The sequence below is a fragment of the Megalobrama amblycephala genome, linkage group LG7 (genome assembly GCF_018812025.1).
Source record: "Megalobrama amblycephala isolate DHTTF-2021 linkage group LG7, ASM1881202v1, whole genome shotgun sequence".
Lineage (NCBI taxonomy): Eukaryota > Metazoa > Chordata > Actinopteri > Cypriniformes > Xenocyprididae > Megalobrama > Megalobrama amblycephala.
In genome coordinates this window covers 39462412-39478408 of record NC_063050.1, presented here as the reverse complement: position 1 = coordinate 39478408, position 15997 = coordinate 39462412, and the positions used below count along the sequence as shown (strand labels likewise).

At 38.2% G+C, this 15997-nt stretch overlaps 1 protein-coding gene across 3 annotated transcripts in view; it reads left to right on the top strand.

The window, feature by feature from the left end:
* Positions 1 to 15997, top strand: part of LOC125272534 (zeta-sarcoglycan) — a 364989-nt gene that overhangs the window by 322969 nt on the left and 26023 nt on the right. For all 3 annotated transcript variants that reach the window (XR_007185871.1, XM_048197425.1, XM_048197424.1), the window contains exon 7: positions 8720 to 8843. Coding sequence is in view for 2 of the 3 variants with exons in the window: in XM_048197425.1 (XP_048053382.1) it covers positions 8720 to 8843 (124 nt within the window). In the remaining variant the exon portion in view is untranslated. The remainder of the gene's footprint in view (positions 1 to 8719; positions 8844 to 15997) is intronic.

Here is a 15997-nt window from a genome sequence, read left to right as displayed (position 1 = left end):
TCCACTAGTCTCACCAGTCTCCATCCTGCCCCCGTTCACACCTTGTTCGTTCGTCAGCCTGCCCTCACTTCTGGACTGCACTCCTCCGTCTTCGCTCCGTCCCTCCGTCCCTCAGCTCCAGTTGGCCTCCTCACTCCCCCTGGTGTTCACTTTGTTGTCTGTCGTCCTTATTCAACTGCGGCCTTCTGGAGCCCCGGCTGCGCTTCGGTCGGCGGAGCCGCTGGTTCCGCCATCTCCCGCCGGTCCTTCAGCGCCGCCTGGGCTCAACGGCTGGAAGGTTTCGGTTCCTGACCCGCCATGGCTGCCCACGGCTCCTGACACGCCATGGCTGCCCACGGCTCCTGACCCGCCATGGCTGCCCACGGCTCCTGACCCGCCATGGTGTTTGAGCCTGCCCTGGAGACCTCCACTCCAGTCTACTCCTCCCCCTGCTCCGGTTTGAGGTCTCCAGGGCGCCCGCCCCCCTCCCGGTTGTTACATCTACGGCGCGAGGACGCGCCTACCGGGAGGGGGAGGTACTGTTACAGATCCCTTGTTCCCCTGGACTCCATATCCCATGATCCTCCTGTTCTCCACACCTGCACTCACTTCCCTCGTCAGTTCCTCATCATCACGGATCACCTGCACCTGGACTCTATTGTCAGCACTCCCCATATAATGCACTCACTCCCTGCACTCCTTGTCCGTTCTCTGTTTTGTTAAGATGTATGTTTGGTGATCTCTGCCTTCTGTTTAATAAATGTATTGTTCGTATTGTGGAAATCCGTATCAGCCTCATCTCTACACCAGCGTACGTAACAGTTACCTTTTAGAGCTTGGAAGGGTTCGGTTTGAGCAACATCACTGTCCTCGTCATAGCTTATTTCCCAGTACATTCAGCATCTGGCTCATATTCACGATCTCAAACATATTCTCAAACTATCATTTTCAACATCTTCAAAATCAATATTTTTATCGCTGACAGCATCTTCACCAGATCCACCATCAACTGACAGTGCCACTAAAATTTGATTGCGTTCAGTACTTGCTCTGCAGTAAATCATTTCAAGATCATACTTCCTATTCTTTTGTTTTCTGCCTGCAGTAACTATGAGTGAAACGTCATTTCATCATTGTGTATCAGACATTGCCACCTTGTGGAATAAAGGTGAAATGCACTTATTCAGTCATCAAAGATTTAATTATTGTTGTGCAGAAAATATATACTTAAACTGTTACACACCTCTGGTCGTTAGCGAGCCTATACCATTTTTTTTTTTTTTTTTTTTTACAAAAAATTAATGGGAAAACAGGCATTCTTTTATAATTTTATAATTTTACTTTTTTATATTGTTTATAATGAATTGATTAAGGAATACTAAGAAGGTTGATGTCTAACTTTAAAAAATTAATGAGGAGGAGGGTAGTGAATGATGTCCCGGGTCACTAAAGACCCAAGGTATGCGTTTAAGGATTAAGATGTATATACTGCAGCTAGCCACCATTGAAATGCTTTGGCTTCACTTTTCAGGACTTGTGCAGCACACTTGATGTAGACCATCTCAAGCTGTTGTGGTGAAAATAACTGTCGCACCCGTTGTAGACACGGTGTTAGAATCAATGAGGATGCGGGATTTAACAGAAGAATTTGGCAGGGCTGAATCCAATTCCAATAAAGCCACCACTTACTGTGGTTAACATCTGCTGACTAACACTAAATGTTAAAAAATACGTCCACCTAGCACTTGTTTTCAAAGACATAAACTCGGTTCCAATGTGGGATCTCACTTTCTACTGTGCACATACTGTAGGCAGCCACTGTACCTTCAAAGGCAGCATCCTGACAGAAAAGAAACCTTCAAAGAGTTGAATTTTCTCATGGGCAGGAATTCACACAGGCAGCACACAAGTAGCACTTCATGTGAAACACATTATACTTACAGTAATTAACACACACAATCGATTCCAATTTTCATGTGGCTGAGTTAACAACTTGATACAAATAAATGCACAACATGCAGATGAAATAAAATTGTTTTAATTAGATGATGATTTTTAATCAATACTTTTCAGTACTGAATAAAATATTTTTATTTAAAACTGATGTTTTCATGGATGACTGTTAACTCTGAGCTTACCACAGTGAATTCTGGGACTGCCTTATCGGCAACAAATACATGCTACAGTGCATTGGCCTACTGTTCATCAGGAGGGGACCAATGCTTAAAAGTGTTACCTTGAGAGATGAATGTCTTGGTTTGAGTGTATAGAGACAAATTACATTTACAGTTTTGATTAGAGTGCTAGGAAAATAAGTAAAATGGCTCCACTAACATCTGCTACTAAGTCCACTAACTAGTATCCCCCTTAACCTCAGATACCAGGGTATTAGAATTGCTAATTTTCACTAAATAGGGTGCTACATACTTGTGTGCTGAACTGTTGTGAATTCAAAACTTTAATTTACTGCATCAAAAATATAGTGGTGGAATTGCAACCCTAAATGCCAGCATTGCAATTTTGCAGTGTCTAATTGCTAATTGCTTCCCAAAAACATCTTTAAAGGTGAAAAATAGTACAACATTTATCCCTGGGTCTCGAGGACCCATCCAGATTGTACACCAGCTCCGGTGAAAGCTGAAACGAACTGAAGGACTTAAAAAAAAGAAAGAAAAAAAAAAAAAGATGTCTTGCAAACTGTGTGACTGAATATGTGAGGCTTAATCCAGATGAGACAGCTGCATTTTTCCTCTTTAGAACATAATTATAGATGGAGAGAGAGTGAAAGAGCAAGGGACATTGTTGAGGGGGGATTTGAAGGGGTTTTGGTAGATTTATTGCACACCTGAATCTCCACAGCCATTCAAAATATAGACTTAATCCTTTGACCATTTTGGCATACTTGGGCAAATTACTTCTGTGACTTCTGTGTGTGTGTTTTCTGCGCCATATTTCTCTTTATAAAGTAATTGCACAATGGCTATCATTCATCCATTGAGTCTTCATTGTGTCACATTGTCTTAATGGCACAAAGTGAACATTTGTTCCCATGGAAATGCATTGTGATGATGGTGGAAAGAACAATCACAGATTGATATTAGCTCTAATTTTTTCTTACATCACAGATCTTTTTCATCATCAGTTGATGTCCAATTGCTATCTATCTATCCAATTGCTATACATTCTCTCTATTTAATCTGTCTATTGATCTATCTATTGTTCGATCTACCATTCTATCTGCATGTAAAGAGATTTTTCACCCCTCTTTTAACATTTCAGGACTCTATTGCTGTAAACTAATCAAAGAAGACAATTCTAAGGGTCTCAAACCAAAGAGCAAGTGATTCAAATCAACTTTTTTTTCTTTTCTTTTTTTTTTTAATGCCATACAGTATATCTATCATTGTGAAGATTGTATCTCAGTCCGCGATCCCAGTCAGGCACATTAACCATGGATTCTTATCACTCTCCATCTTTTCAGCTAAAGGCCACTCTTAGAATCGTCTGTCAAGCATCTGACAAGATTCACCTCATACCTGCTTTTTCCAGCTCTTGAGTCTCATTTATGAGATGACTTTTTTTTTTTTTTTTTTTTGGCTTCTCTCATAATGGTTGTGGTTAAAGTTTGGGTAGAACAAGATGGTTCTAAATCATGGCAAAAGTGCATCAGCGACCCTGAGCCCATGAGTGACTGATTGGGCACGATCGTGCCTGGAAATTAAATTTGATTTACTTGAGTGTTTGGGAGGCATGAAGAGATATTACTCGGGTGCTTCAATCGTAGCGTAGCTGTAAATGAGTGTCAGCTGCATAGGTAGTGATTGCATATGATTATATGCAATACTTGAGATTCTTTGTAGACGTGAACCTGGAAGCACAGCCTTCTCAAATCCACATTAAATTACCTTCTACTCATACGTACATCGAGGACATCCACCCCTCGGTCTTGACCTTCAGATCCATTGATTACCTTATCACACAGGGATTACTCCGGCATCTACAGTGCCGTACCTCTCGTCCCATTCCTAATACTGTCAGTATGGATGAGTGAAGTAGTTTTCTTTCTTTCCATAAGAGATTAAACTTAATTTTTAGATGATTTTTGTATGTGGTTTTGGCGTCATATCGATCTGTGGTGGTGACCTTTACATTTATTGAGCCGTTTGGTAAATTGCCTTTGTTGTCATCTGTCTTTTCCACAGAATGAAAGTCACTCAGGTACAAGGAATTGTGAGGACAAAAATTTAACAAAAGTGACTGTAAAGACATTTATAATGATGCAAAAGAATTCTATTTCAAATAAATGCTGTTATTTTTAATTTTCTATTCAATGAATTGTGAAAAAAATGTATTATGGTTTCCACAAAAATATTAAGCAGCACATCAGCATATTAAGCCCTGTTCACACTACCAGCGACATGCAGTGACAAAGCGACATGATCCCATTAATTTCAATAGAAAGCTGACGATTTCCGGCGACACAAGGGACAGTGACTGTTGGCAACAGGACGGGGGCATGTCCAGCGATGCGACAAAGTTGAGATATGTTTAACATTATGCAAATGAAGAGCGACTTTCAGGAGCAACAACCAATAGGAGTGGAGTCATTGAGTCAGTGGAGTGCATGTGATCTGTCATTACATCCTGTAGTGGAGTGTTGAGGTAAGGTGGAAGAAAAACAGTCCGCAACATTCCTAAAATTTATGATATGTCTCTTTGTATGTATGGTGGTACTCAACATGTTGACTCTGAGCCTAAATGGTTTCATGAACCCAGATAGACCGGTGCTTGCACTTGTACCACAGATAAATAGCCGTGATGGCAAAGACCATGCTTTGTTTATTGCGCATCTTTAATGTTAAACATTTTATGTTCTGATTCCATTTATATTTAGTCTTTTTCTTCCAAAATGTTTGTTTATAGAAGCAAGTAGCAGTAATGCAGCAACACCTTGTATTTTTTAAATACAAAATGGCATTTGACCATTGAATGAATGATGCCATATTCCTTTCTTTTCTTTCTTTTTCTTTTGTGAACAACATTCTAAATTGCTCTCTAACTCCCTCTCTCTTTATCTTTCTCACTCTTTCCTGTCTCAATTTTACTCTGACATCTTGGTTTGAAGTGGACCTGAAGTGGTAACTTCCCAAGACACATGGTCTCACTCGAGTGAATGATATTCTTCGACAGGAGAGAAATAAGATACAATATCATTCCTTTATTCCTGTAACCTCTTTCCTTGCCGCGGCAGTGCTTTAGAGACCCAATGGGACTTATTCCTGCTTCCCTCTCTGACCATGGCGGTCCCCCAGTTCTATCACTATCAATTAAATTATCAGCAATGGATGCGCACGGGCATGAAATTGCTTTACGTTTTCTCACAAGGTCTTGCTGCCAGCCACAATTTCCCCAGCTACATTTCACACAGCAGACGGGTGGGCTGCAAAAAGTCATTTTTGACCGTTTCGAGGATTTGTCAGAGAATCTTGAAGACAAGAAATGGGCCATTGGGCCAAGAGCTCAGCAGGCTACACAGGAAACCTACTAAGAGGGTCAAGAGCTCCAGTGAACTTTCTTGAAAGCCCTATTTTTGGCATCATTATCAGCAATGTTGTGACTCCGATTTGAGCACTTGAAGTTTCTGTGATGAAACTTCTGTGTTATGAAAAGCAGCGATGTCTCAATTTGTCTCTATTTCCCACCGCCAAAACTAACTTGCACAACTTTTGCAACTTTCTAAATGAGTTTCTAAGAGTCCTCTTGGTTTTATCCTATAACATCATGGAGAGAATCACACAGGGAGGAGTTTTAAAACTCAGGGAGGCTTGAAAATGTCAAATGTAATGCTTTTCTCATCTTTGGCTTTGGCTGATGTTCATCTACCCATGGTACAGTGTCATTCATCAATCTGAAAGGCTGCAACCAAAAGTAAATACTCAGAGAGGAACATGAAGTCAAAGGTTAGCTGTTGGTATTGAGCTGCTTAATGTCATCATTGGTCTTATTCTCAAAAGTCAAAAGTCAGTAGCCAGCTTCTGTGACCATGAGCATGTTGGAGACATAGTGATAAATGATACGTCGAAGCACACAAAACTCATGAGAGGAGAAAATCTCATTTGGTGGCTTATTGTAGAAAGGTTTGTGAAAGTAAGAAACAATGTATTAAAAAAAGAAGCAATGATATTTTTAGGGAAGAGGATCATCTAAAGTTTTGAAATATCTTTTTTTTTTTTTTTACTTTTTAAAAACAAATTTATTCTTTATACTTTTGTACATTTAAAAATGTATTTAATTTTAACAATTAATGATTAAATTAACAATTTTTTTTTTTTTTTTTTTTCAGTGTAGAATTCAGTGTATATCCATGTAAAATGTTATTAAAACGTTGGCAATGCACAGATTCTTTTCTGAAAATCACAAATTCTACACTTTAATATGATAAACTGCAAAGGCTTCTAGCATGTACTTGTAGCTATTTACATATCTTAGTCACGTCAAAAGCACATCATAGAAATTGCTTGACATGTTGTGGCAGCCAAAGTCAAAGTATAAAAGGCAACTTTGGATTAGCATAAGATTTTCAAATCGTAAGATTGTAATCTGATTTCAACCTCAGGTGCTTCAGAACTCAACATATGTATTTGTATGGCGTACATGCACAACGTTTGAGTTTTGTGACTGGTGTCGTATCGAGCTACAACTTCGCAGTGTCTAGCAGATATATTACATATTTATCACAGTAACATTCACTGTTGAATTCTTGGCTTTTTTGCACAGTAAACCTGAAAGCTGGCAGTCAGAACACCACCTCATAAATGTATTTTGAACAAAGACCAAGGATTTGCAATAGGAAGCAAAAGGAGTATAAATGTGAAGTTCGTGTAAAATTCTAAAGGGTCATATTTATTTATTGCTTTTCATATGACTGTAACAAATATCCAAACGCATAAATTTGTCAGAGTGGCAGAAAAGGTCAAGCTGTATGTTGGAATGGGTGCATTCACTGGCGGAATAATGAATCAGGCAGATAAGATACTAAAGCAGGCCTCTCTTATCTTCCATACACTTAAGATATTTTGTTTTGCTGCTGAATTGAAGATTGAGTTTTTCTTTTCTTTTCAGAAGACAGGGGATCTCACAGATAGAGCAAGATAAGGATGGGAAGGACAGAAAAGAATAAAAAAGGGGGGGGGGGGGGGGCTATTAGTCAAGTTTTTTTTTTTTTTTTTTTTTAATCCAGCTAGGATACATTAAAAGAGAAAAAGTGCTGTTCTTTTGAACTTTTTATTAATCAAAGGATAAAAAAAAACAACAACAACAATTACAATTCCCACAAAAGCAGCACAGCTGCTTTCAACATTGCTAATAACCTGATATTTTATATATATATATATATATATATATATATATATATATATATATATATATATATATATATATATATATATATATATATATATGCAGTTATATGTCCCTACAATTCAAGATACTGGGGCAAAAATGTCCCTGTATGAGTGTATGAGTTTTTGTCTAATATTTATATCATGTGATAAGAATAATAAGATAAAGCAATATCACAAGAACAACAAGAGCAATATCACACTAGTGCTGTTTTTGTTATGAGTGCAAATGTGATACTGATTTTATACAACAGTTCAATTATTAAGAAGCTAATATTGTGTTATGTTTTAGACAAAATATTATCTGTTTTTGTCAATGAAAATATTACATATAAAGCCACAGCAGAATGATTGTGGGTCTCCGAGCAACACATCAGTGTTTCTGAGTGAATTCGAATTGTGAACGAATTGGGTGAATCAATGATTCAATGGTCCATTCATACATTCAAAATTAAAGGTATAGTTCACCCAAAAGTGAAAATTCTGTCATCATTTACTCACCCTCATGGCTTCATGGCCATTGTAGCCTAAACATTTATGTGTAATAAATTGTTGAATCAAATATAATATCTTTCTAAAGTTACTTTTTGTAATGTCTATTTGATGCTTTTCTCGTTTAACACAATAATGACTTTAAATTATCTTTTGGGAGTAATTTTTCAGCAAAATTTGATGTGCGATTAATTTGAAAATAATTAGATTAATTAATTGCCACATTGTGTAATTAATTAGATTAAAAAAATTTAATCACTTTACAGCCCTAATATCTTACCAACCCCAAACTTTTCAACAGTAGCGTGGTTCACCCAAAAATTACATTGTGTCAAATTATATATACTATCTTTTTCTTTCTCTCCTGATCAATATTGTTTCTTTCTCTGTGTTTTAAGGTGGTGGATACTCAGGGTTGGATAGTTCATTCAGTTATCTCATTCCCTGACAAATCTCATATTGATTATTTTCTTCTAACCATGACCTCACTCTTTACAATCTGCACATTATTTGTCTCTCACAAGTCTTATATAACACTAAATAGACATTGAATATGAAGCCCATAATTTGTCTGCATTGTTGAGGAAGGTGAAATGTTCCAGTATTGTTGTACTAAATATCAGCACTCACTAACGGCTGTATTTTTCTGGCACACAAAGGGTTATAAATGAATGAACTCAAATAGGATGACAGCTGGAATCATTAAATTTCAATACTAAATACAACTACTACTAATAAAGACAGTTTAGGAGGGTTTTCATTATTATTTGCCCAGCTGAAAGCTGTGTGTGCATTAAAAACAGTAATTTGTAGACATTAGTTCATTAAAGTCTGTCTTCCTCTAACAGGCTAGAGTCTCCGACAAGGACACTGACACTGGAGGCTCCCAAAGGTGTTGAAGTGAACGCGGGAGTAGGGGAATTCAAAGCTTCTTGTAGGAAAGATCTCACTTTAGAGTCTTCAGAAGGAGAGGTGAGTATGTGAAATTGTAAATGGGAAACCATGCAGATGTCAAAAAAGGTTAAAAATGAAGGTTCTTTCTTGGCATCTATAGTTCCATGAATATATTTTAACATCCATGTAAACTTTAGGTTCTACAAAAAGTTCTTTATAGTGGAAAAAATGGTTCTTCTATCTTCCAAAAAAATTTTTTCTATGGCATTACTAAAAAAAAAAAAAAAACCTTTGGAACCTTTATTTTTGCCAGGACTCATGGATGCACAAAGGTGGTCCCAATGAACAAGAAACTTCCAGAATGCATAAACAAATAACACACAAACCATTATACATGAAATGATGTTGTGTCTTTACTGAACACGCCTTGTAAACATTCACAATGCAGGGTGGAAAATGTATGTAAATCTTTGGATGTATACTACTAATCTCATTTTGTTTTAAGATTTGTGAAGATTCATGCGTTTAATTGATCAAGAGTAAATACATAATAATGTTAGAAAAAAATCTTCAATTTCAAATAAATGTCTTTTTTTTTTTTCAAACTTTCTATAATGTCATGGGTTCTACAACTGTTTTTAATATTGAAGGAATAACAATATTTTCACAATATTTCTGTTTTTACTTTATTTTGAATAAATAAATACAGACTTGGTGAGCATAAAAGTCTTAAAAAAAAAAAAAAAAAAAACATTTTTAAAAAATCTTAGCAAACCTAAACATTTGAACAGTAAAGGCCCCGGTATACTTCAAACGAAATCGAAGAACGAACTGATGTGACGTCATTTCGAACAAAATCAGGCCAAAACGAAGTTCATTTTGTGTTCTTTTTGGAAGTTCGAAATGGCTTGCCAAAGCGAACTTTCAGGAAAAGTTCACTCCAGCTGCAAAACACCTTCGTACTACCATTGGTCAGTGACGATAACGTAATAGGAGGCGTGTGCCGAGGCTCCGCCTTCACTCATGTGGAACGCGTCTTTGACTCATTTCGTGTGTTTGAGTTCGTCGAGGTAAGATCTCCGCGGGTGAAAACATGAACACACTGGATAGCCGCTTTATAGTACAAAATGAACTTGTGCTTGTAAAAAAATGAGGCACTAACACTGTTTTCATGTTTGATACGGTAAAGCTGCTTGATTTTAAGCAATCTATTGAATAAAGTGCTATATGAAGACGTAACGTGACTGGAGTGCTACTTTGCAGAGCTCGTGCTAACATTCCCATGCTGTTATGATCAGACGCTTTTCTTATGCTTTCTATAATAAATGCTTGCTGTTTTCTAATTTTTGTTGTGTTTATTTTGTTACTGAGAAGAAAGTGCACGGCACATATTTACATATTCATCTAACCGTCGCTGTCAGCAGTGTGGGCAGTGTCAGATGTTCGATTAAAGTATATCGCTGGTCACGCATTTCGAACTTCGTTTTACCCCTAAACGAAGAACGAAAAAGAACTTCGTTTTAAGTATACCGGGGTCTTAACTGGTTGACCTTCCTTTCCCAGTGATAACTGTTCAGTAAAGACATGAAAATGCATCATCATTTGTGTGTAATTTCCAATTGCTTCCATTGTTGTGTCTTATGTTAGCATTTAAAACTTCCATTTATCTTTGAAACACGAATGAATATATTTTTAATGAAACCTAAGAGATTTGTATCCCTCCAATAAAGTTCCATTCACCCAAAATGTTGACACTTCATAAAGTTCATAAAGACATTGTAAACGTTTTCCATATGAATCAAACAGTTTAGTCCAAGTCTTCCAAAGAGACTGAATTGCTTTATATGATGAACAGATTTAATTTCTGCTTTTATTCACATAAACATTGATTAGTGCACACTGATCGAGCCTGCTCTTCCACAAGAACCTATGAGTTTTGTTTACGAGAATTAAGCTGTGTTTGAGCTTTCTTTGACTGTATTTGATATGCTCAATATATGTGTGCTGATTAATGTGTTATTAAATGTGTTATTAAATCTGTTCATCACATGAAGTGATTGTGTCTCATCAGAAGCTGTGGATTAATCTGCTCAATTCATATAGATTACTTTTAATATGTCTTTATGCACTTTTTTGAATTTTTTCGTGAAGTTTTGGCTACGTGGACTTTCACTTAAGTCTCTCAGATTTAATTAAAATATTTTAATTTGTGATTTAAAGATGAACAAAAGTTGAATGGATTTGGAACAGGAGTAATTGATGGCAAAATGTGCAGTTTTAGTTTCATGAACTAATTCTCAAACAGAAACATGTTTCAGTCTGGTAGTGTATTACTGGTTTTAATTACTGGTTTTAATCAATTTGTGCTGAAATCCCACTAAATCTAAAGGGTTCACGTACATTTTCTTCATCACAGAAGTGTTTTTATTGGTAGAGCATACTGTACTTACTGTACATAAAAAGCTCTGAATGAGTTATCTAAGGTTCACATCTCATATGTGTTGCATTAGACCTTTTCTTAAGGTGGTAGATGTGACTTCACACAGTTCTGTCTGGTCAGATGTGAGTGGCTCATGTCCTCCATAATTGCCTCAACCAAACCCCTCCTAATACTTCAGATCTTTCTCCTTTTCCTTGTTCATACTCTTGTTTTTTTTTTCTCTCTTTTCTTTCTGTTCTTTGTCTTCCTGTTATACATTACATCTGTCTACATCTTTCCCTGTCTACAAGCCTAATTCACTGTCCAGTAATTGCAGTGTTAGTGTAATTCTAAAAGCACCTTGAACATGTTTAGATTATCCATGCTCACCGCTACACCCCCCCCCCCCCCCCCCCAACCCCCTTTCGTTCAAATTAGTGCCGTCATGTTGAGCTGCCTAGCTCTCTTTCTCCCCCTTTCTCTTCCTTTGTCTCTCTCTCCTTCTCCTATCTCACTTTAGTAACTGCCCAGGCTATTTAATTAACTTCCATGAGTCCAAGTCATATATCATGCTGTTCTGTCACCTCTTTGGGAAAAAGTTTTTTTTTTTTTCTTTTCTTTTTTTTTTCTTCTTTCATGCCTGAGATAGCAGGATAGTACAGTGAGGAGTGATATAAGAAAAAGTTGTTGATGCACAGTAAGGGCACTTCTAAAACTTTGGTCATTTCTTAAAGTAATAGTTGACACAAAAATGAATAGTTACTCACTCAACTTTTTTTTTTTTCAGTGGAAAACAAAAGGAGAAATTTCAGGGAATATCCTGGTCACTCTGTTCCATGCAATTACAGTGAATGGGGGCCGGAGCTTTAAAAAGGATTCAAAAGCACCTTGGAAGTGATCCATATTATTTGTGCACTGTATTCCAAGTCTTTTGAAGCCATACAATAGCTTTAGAAGAACAACATCACTTATCGTCTTCCAATCCAATGGTGTCTGTGAGAAAAGGATAATTTACACTGTGCCTAACAAGCTTTTGTTACGTTGCACCACTCAAGTCTGGTGTAGGCACGGGTGTAACTGACCCTTTTCTCACAGACACCATTGGATTGGAAGAAGATAAGTGATGTTGTAGATACAGTAGAACCCATTATAATCAGTGATGCTGTCTACACTAAATACGGCACGATACAGTACAACAAATTCCGTTTCACGAGGCCAATTCCAAATGGAAGTGATCAGTCATCCCTATGCCCTATGTGATCATCCCTATGTAAGCAGGGCACACGCGTGCCATATGTAGCCGTTTGGAATGCACTTGCCAAAGAGAGTGGCGTAATTTACTCATCTTCAGCTGGGATGTTCCTGTAACAACGCAGCACAGTGTCCGTCAGCAGATGTCGCTGTTTTAACAGCATAATTCTTTTTTTTCTTTTTAGCCTAACTGTTGCAAATAAAAACATACATTTTATATTTTAAAAAGTTTTTAAAATATGCAATATAATACTGTATATAAAAAAGTAACACACACACACACACATATATATATATATATATATATATATATATATATATATATATATATATATATATATATATATATGTATTTATTAGGGCTGTCAAAATAACGCGTTACTTTCGATTAATTAATCTGAGAAAAAATAACGCGTAAAAAAAAATAACGCAGATTAATCCATTCCGTATTGATCTTTGAACCTGGAGCCGTTCTAGCCACCATTCGAATGTAAAATGAAGGAGGGAGAACGCGCTGGCGCTGCCTGGATCATTGACTGGAACATTTACTTATTAAAAACGGCCTGATGGAAGTGTTGATAAAAATAAAGTCGACTGCAATGTCTGCATAAAGGAATTTGCATATCACCGGAGTTCGTCCACTCTAAAGTAGGCTACCACATCAATGCAAAGCATCCAGGAGTTAACGTTAATCCGGAGGAACGACCTAGCACGTCGTTAAAGTAGATATTTCAAGCTTTCTATAGAAATATCTCTCATGTCTCTGAGGCAAGCAGCCTATATGCTGAGTTTTGGTTCATATTTTAAGACGCGTTCTAGTTCACGCGCCAGTGATCGCGCCCGTGCCCGCAAAAATAAAAGCAATTAAATGTGTTATTATAATTAAAAGATGAAAATTAAAATGACGGGTAATAATAGATTATGACGGATTTTTTACGAACCTGTCCGTCAAAATGACGGACAAAGTTGAAGTCTAACGCAACCTCTGGTGTTACGGCACACATCATCAAATTTTCTTCCTGAAGCACTTTTGAATTTATTTCCTTAGCATATTAGGTCATATTGTTGATTGTTATGGCCATTATTTGTACAATGAAAATAATAATAAAAGAGTTTTTGAACTATAATGTCACTAATGCTGATTATTCATTGATTATTTTGAATTGAAATATTTAATACTTTCACAGCAAAAATTATGTATGCGATTAATTTAGATTAATTAATCACAGAGTATGTAATTAATTAGATTAAAATTTTTAATTGATTGACAGCCCTAGTATTTATATATAAACTTTTAAAAATATAAATTGTATATTATTTATGCCGCCGCTGCGTTGTCACGGGAACATCCCAGCTGAAGATAATGAGGAAATCACGCCGCTCTCTTTGCCAAGTGCATTCCAAACATATGGCAAGCACGTGCCCTGCTCACATAGGGATGATCGCATAGGGATGATAACTTCCATTTGGAACTTTCCCCGTGAACCGTTCGGTACGAATACGCGTACCGTTACACCCCTATTGCTTAGTGTGAATAAGCCTGATGAATCATTCATAAATCAGGCTTATTCAGACTGATGTGAACTGGATACACTAATTCATTGAAAAGATCTTAAACAAAAATTAATTTGTGTATTTCTCATGATGAACACAAAACTAGAGCTAGCGTGGATGTTAAGACTTTATAAATAAAGACTTAAATGTTTGGTTTGCTCATCACACAAAACTATGATATGGGTTCAGAAGACTTGTTAGCACACTAAAGTGACTACTTTTATTGTGCTTTAGCATCCTTTTTCAATTTGTATTCAGATTTCTTATTTTGAGTTCCACTGAAGAAATAAAAAGTATTTTGGAATTTGTGTTTTGGAATGACATGACATGACATGAGAGTTAGTAAATAATGACTGAATTTTAATTTTTGAGTGATCTAATCTTTTAAGTTTATAGTTTTGTTTCCCTCTCATCATTTGACCTTTATCTCTGTCTGTCTCTCTCAGGCCCAGCTCTTTCTTTGCTCTCTCTTCTTTTCTCTGCCCATCTTTATGAACAAGCTCAGTAATTTAGAACAAATGCTCATATCAGCACAATCCCATCCTGTTTGCCCCCATCTCTCCCTGTAATTCCCCAGAGGGAAGAGACGCTGAAAATAGATGCCTCTGTCAATTTGGAGAAGAGAGTCAAGTGCATTAGACAGCTGAGACGAGAAATCAAATCAATGTTGTCAGCAGCCAACTCTTAAGAGGGCAATGTTAAAAAGTTTGGGGTGAGAGAATTAAAGGGGAATGGCTAAATGGGTCCATGTCCTATTGCCTTTTCTCTTCCTGCTGCCCATTAAGATCAAGGGAAACAAGAAGAGACTGCTGTATGTGTTCTAATAGCTCTCGTGAGAGAGAGGGAGAACAGACCCTGAATACAGTTTCTTTAGTTGAGCACATTACTGTCATGTATCTACTAAAACAGGGAGTATTTATACACAGAGTAAATGAGGGAACTAAACAAGAAACAGCTGAACAGAATGATTAACTAATGAATAACCAAGGAAACTAACAAGGGTAAGGTGAACACTACACTGAAAGGAGCATATGAACAAAAACGCATTGAAACTAAATAGAACCCTGACAGAATTCCCCCTCCCGCAAGGCACGTCCTTGCACTGTATGCACAAGTTTGGGAGGAGGATGAGGAGAGGCTGGAGAAGGACAGGGAGACAGAAGAAGCCAGCAATGGGTGATATCATGGCAGAACTGGCAGAGGGTGGAGCCAAGGCGGAGCCCTGATGGTCTTCTTGGGCAGAGCCTGAGGGCCGACCGATGGCAGTGGACCTGGACAAGGTGGAGAGACCCAAGTGAGACCGCGAGAACGACAGCCCAGGGCGACACCGCAGGCCTGGAGGGCCAAGGTGACGTCGTTGGCTCAAGTGACCATGGCGGAGGCAGGGGCCTGGCAGAATGGGGTGACATGGGAGGGAGCGAGGAGCAAGGTGGAACCGTAGGGAGGAAGTGAAAAACCCGGTGGAGGACTGAGGTCCAGCTGTGGGTCCGGACATCCGTGGCGAAACCAGGATGACGAGAGACCAAGGTGGACCCGGAGGGACGAGGCACCCCGGTGGAGCCTGAGTGATGGCAGACCATGGCGGAGCTGACTAAGCGCAGAGCAAAGGCGAAGCCTAAGGGCTGACAGGTCGGGGTGGAGAAATGGGCCTGGAGGCCTAAGGTGTAGCCAGGGGATCTGTTTCAAAGAACCGTGCCGGTGGTAAAGTAGCCCGAGGTGGAGCCAATAAGCTTGCAGGAGTCAGAGGTGAGGGCGGAGCCCAGGAGCTGTGAGGCAGCAGCGGGATAGGCCAGTCCAGAATCATAGCTGTCTTATCCAGACAAGGAGAGAGTTTGAGAGTGGGAAATGGTGGGAGTTGGCTCCGCTGTAAAATCAATGAGCCAGTGATCCTTATCTGGCTCTGGGGTTTCCGTGATTGGCATGGCAATATACCCCAGCCTAGGGATGGATATGGCAAACTGGGACTGGCTCTGGGATGAACTCTTTGGCTGGTTCTGACTCAGTGGTT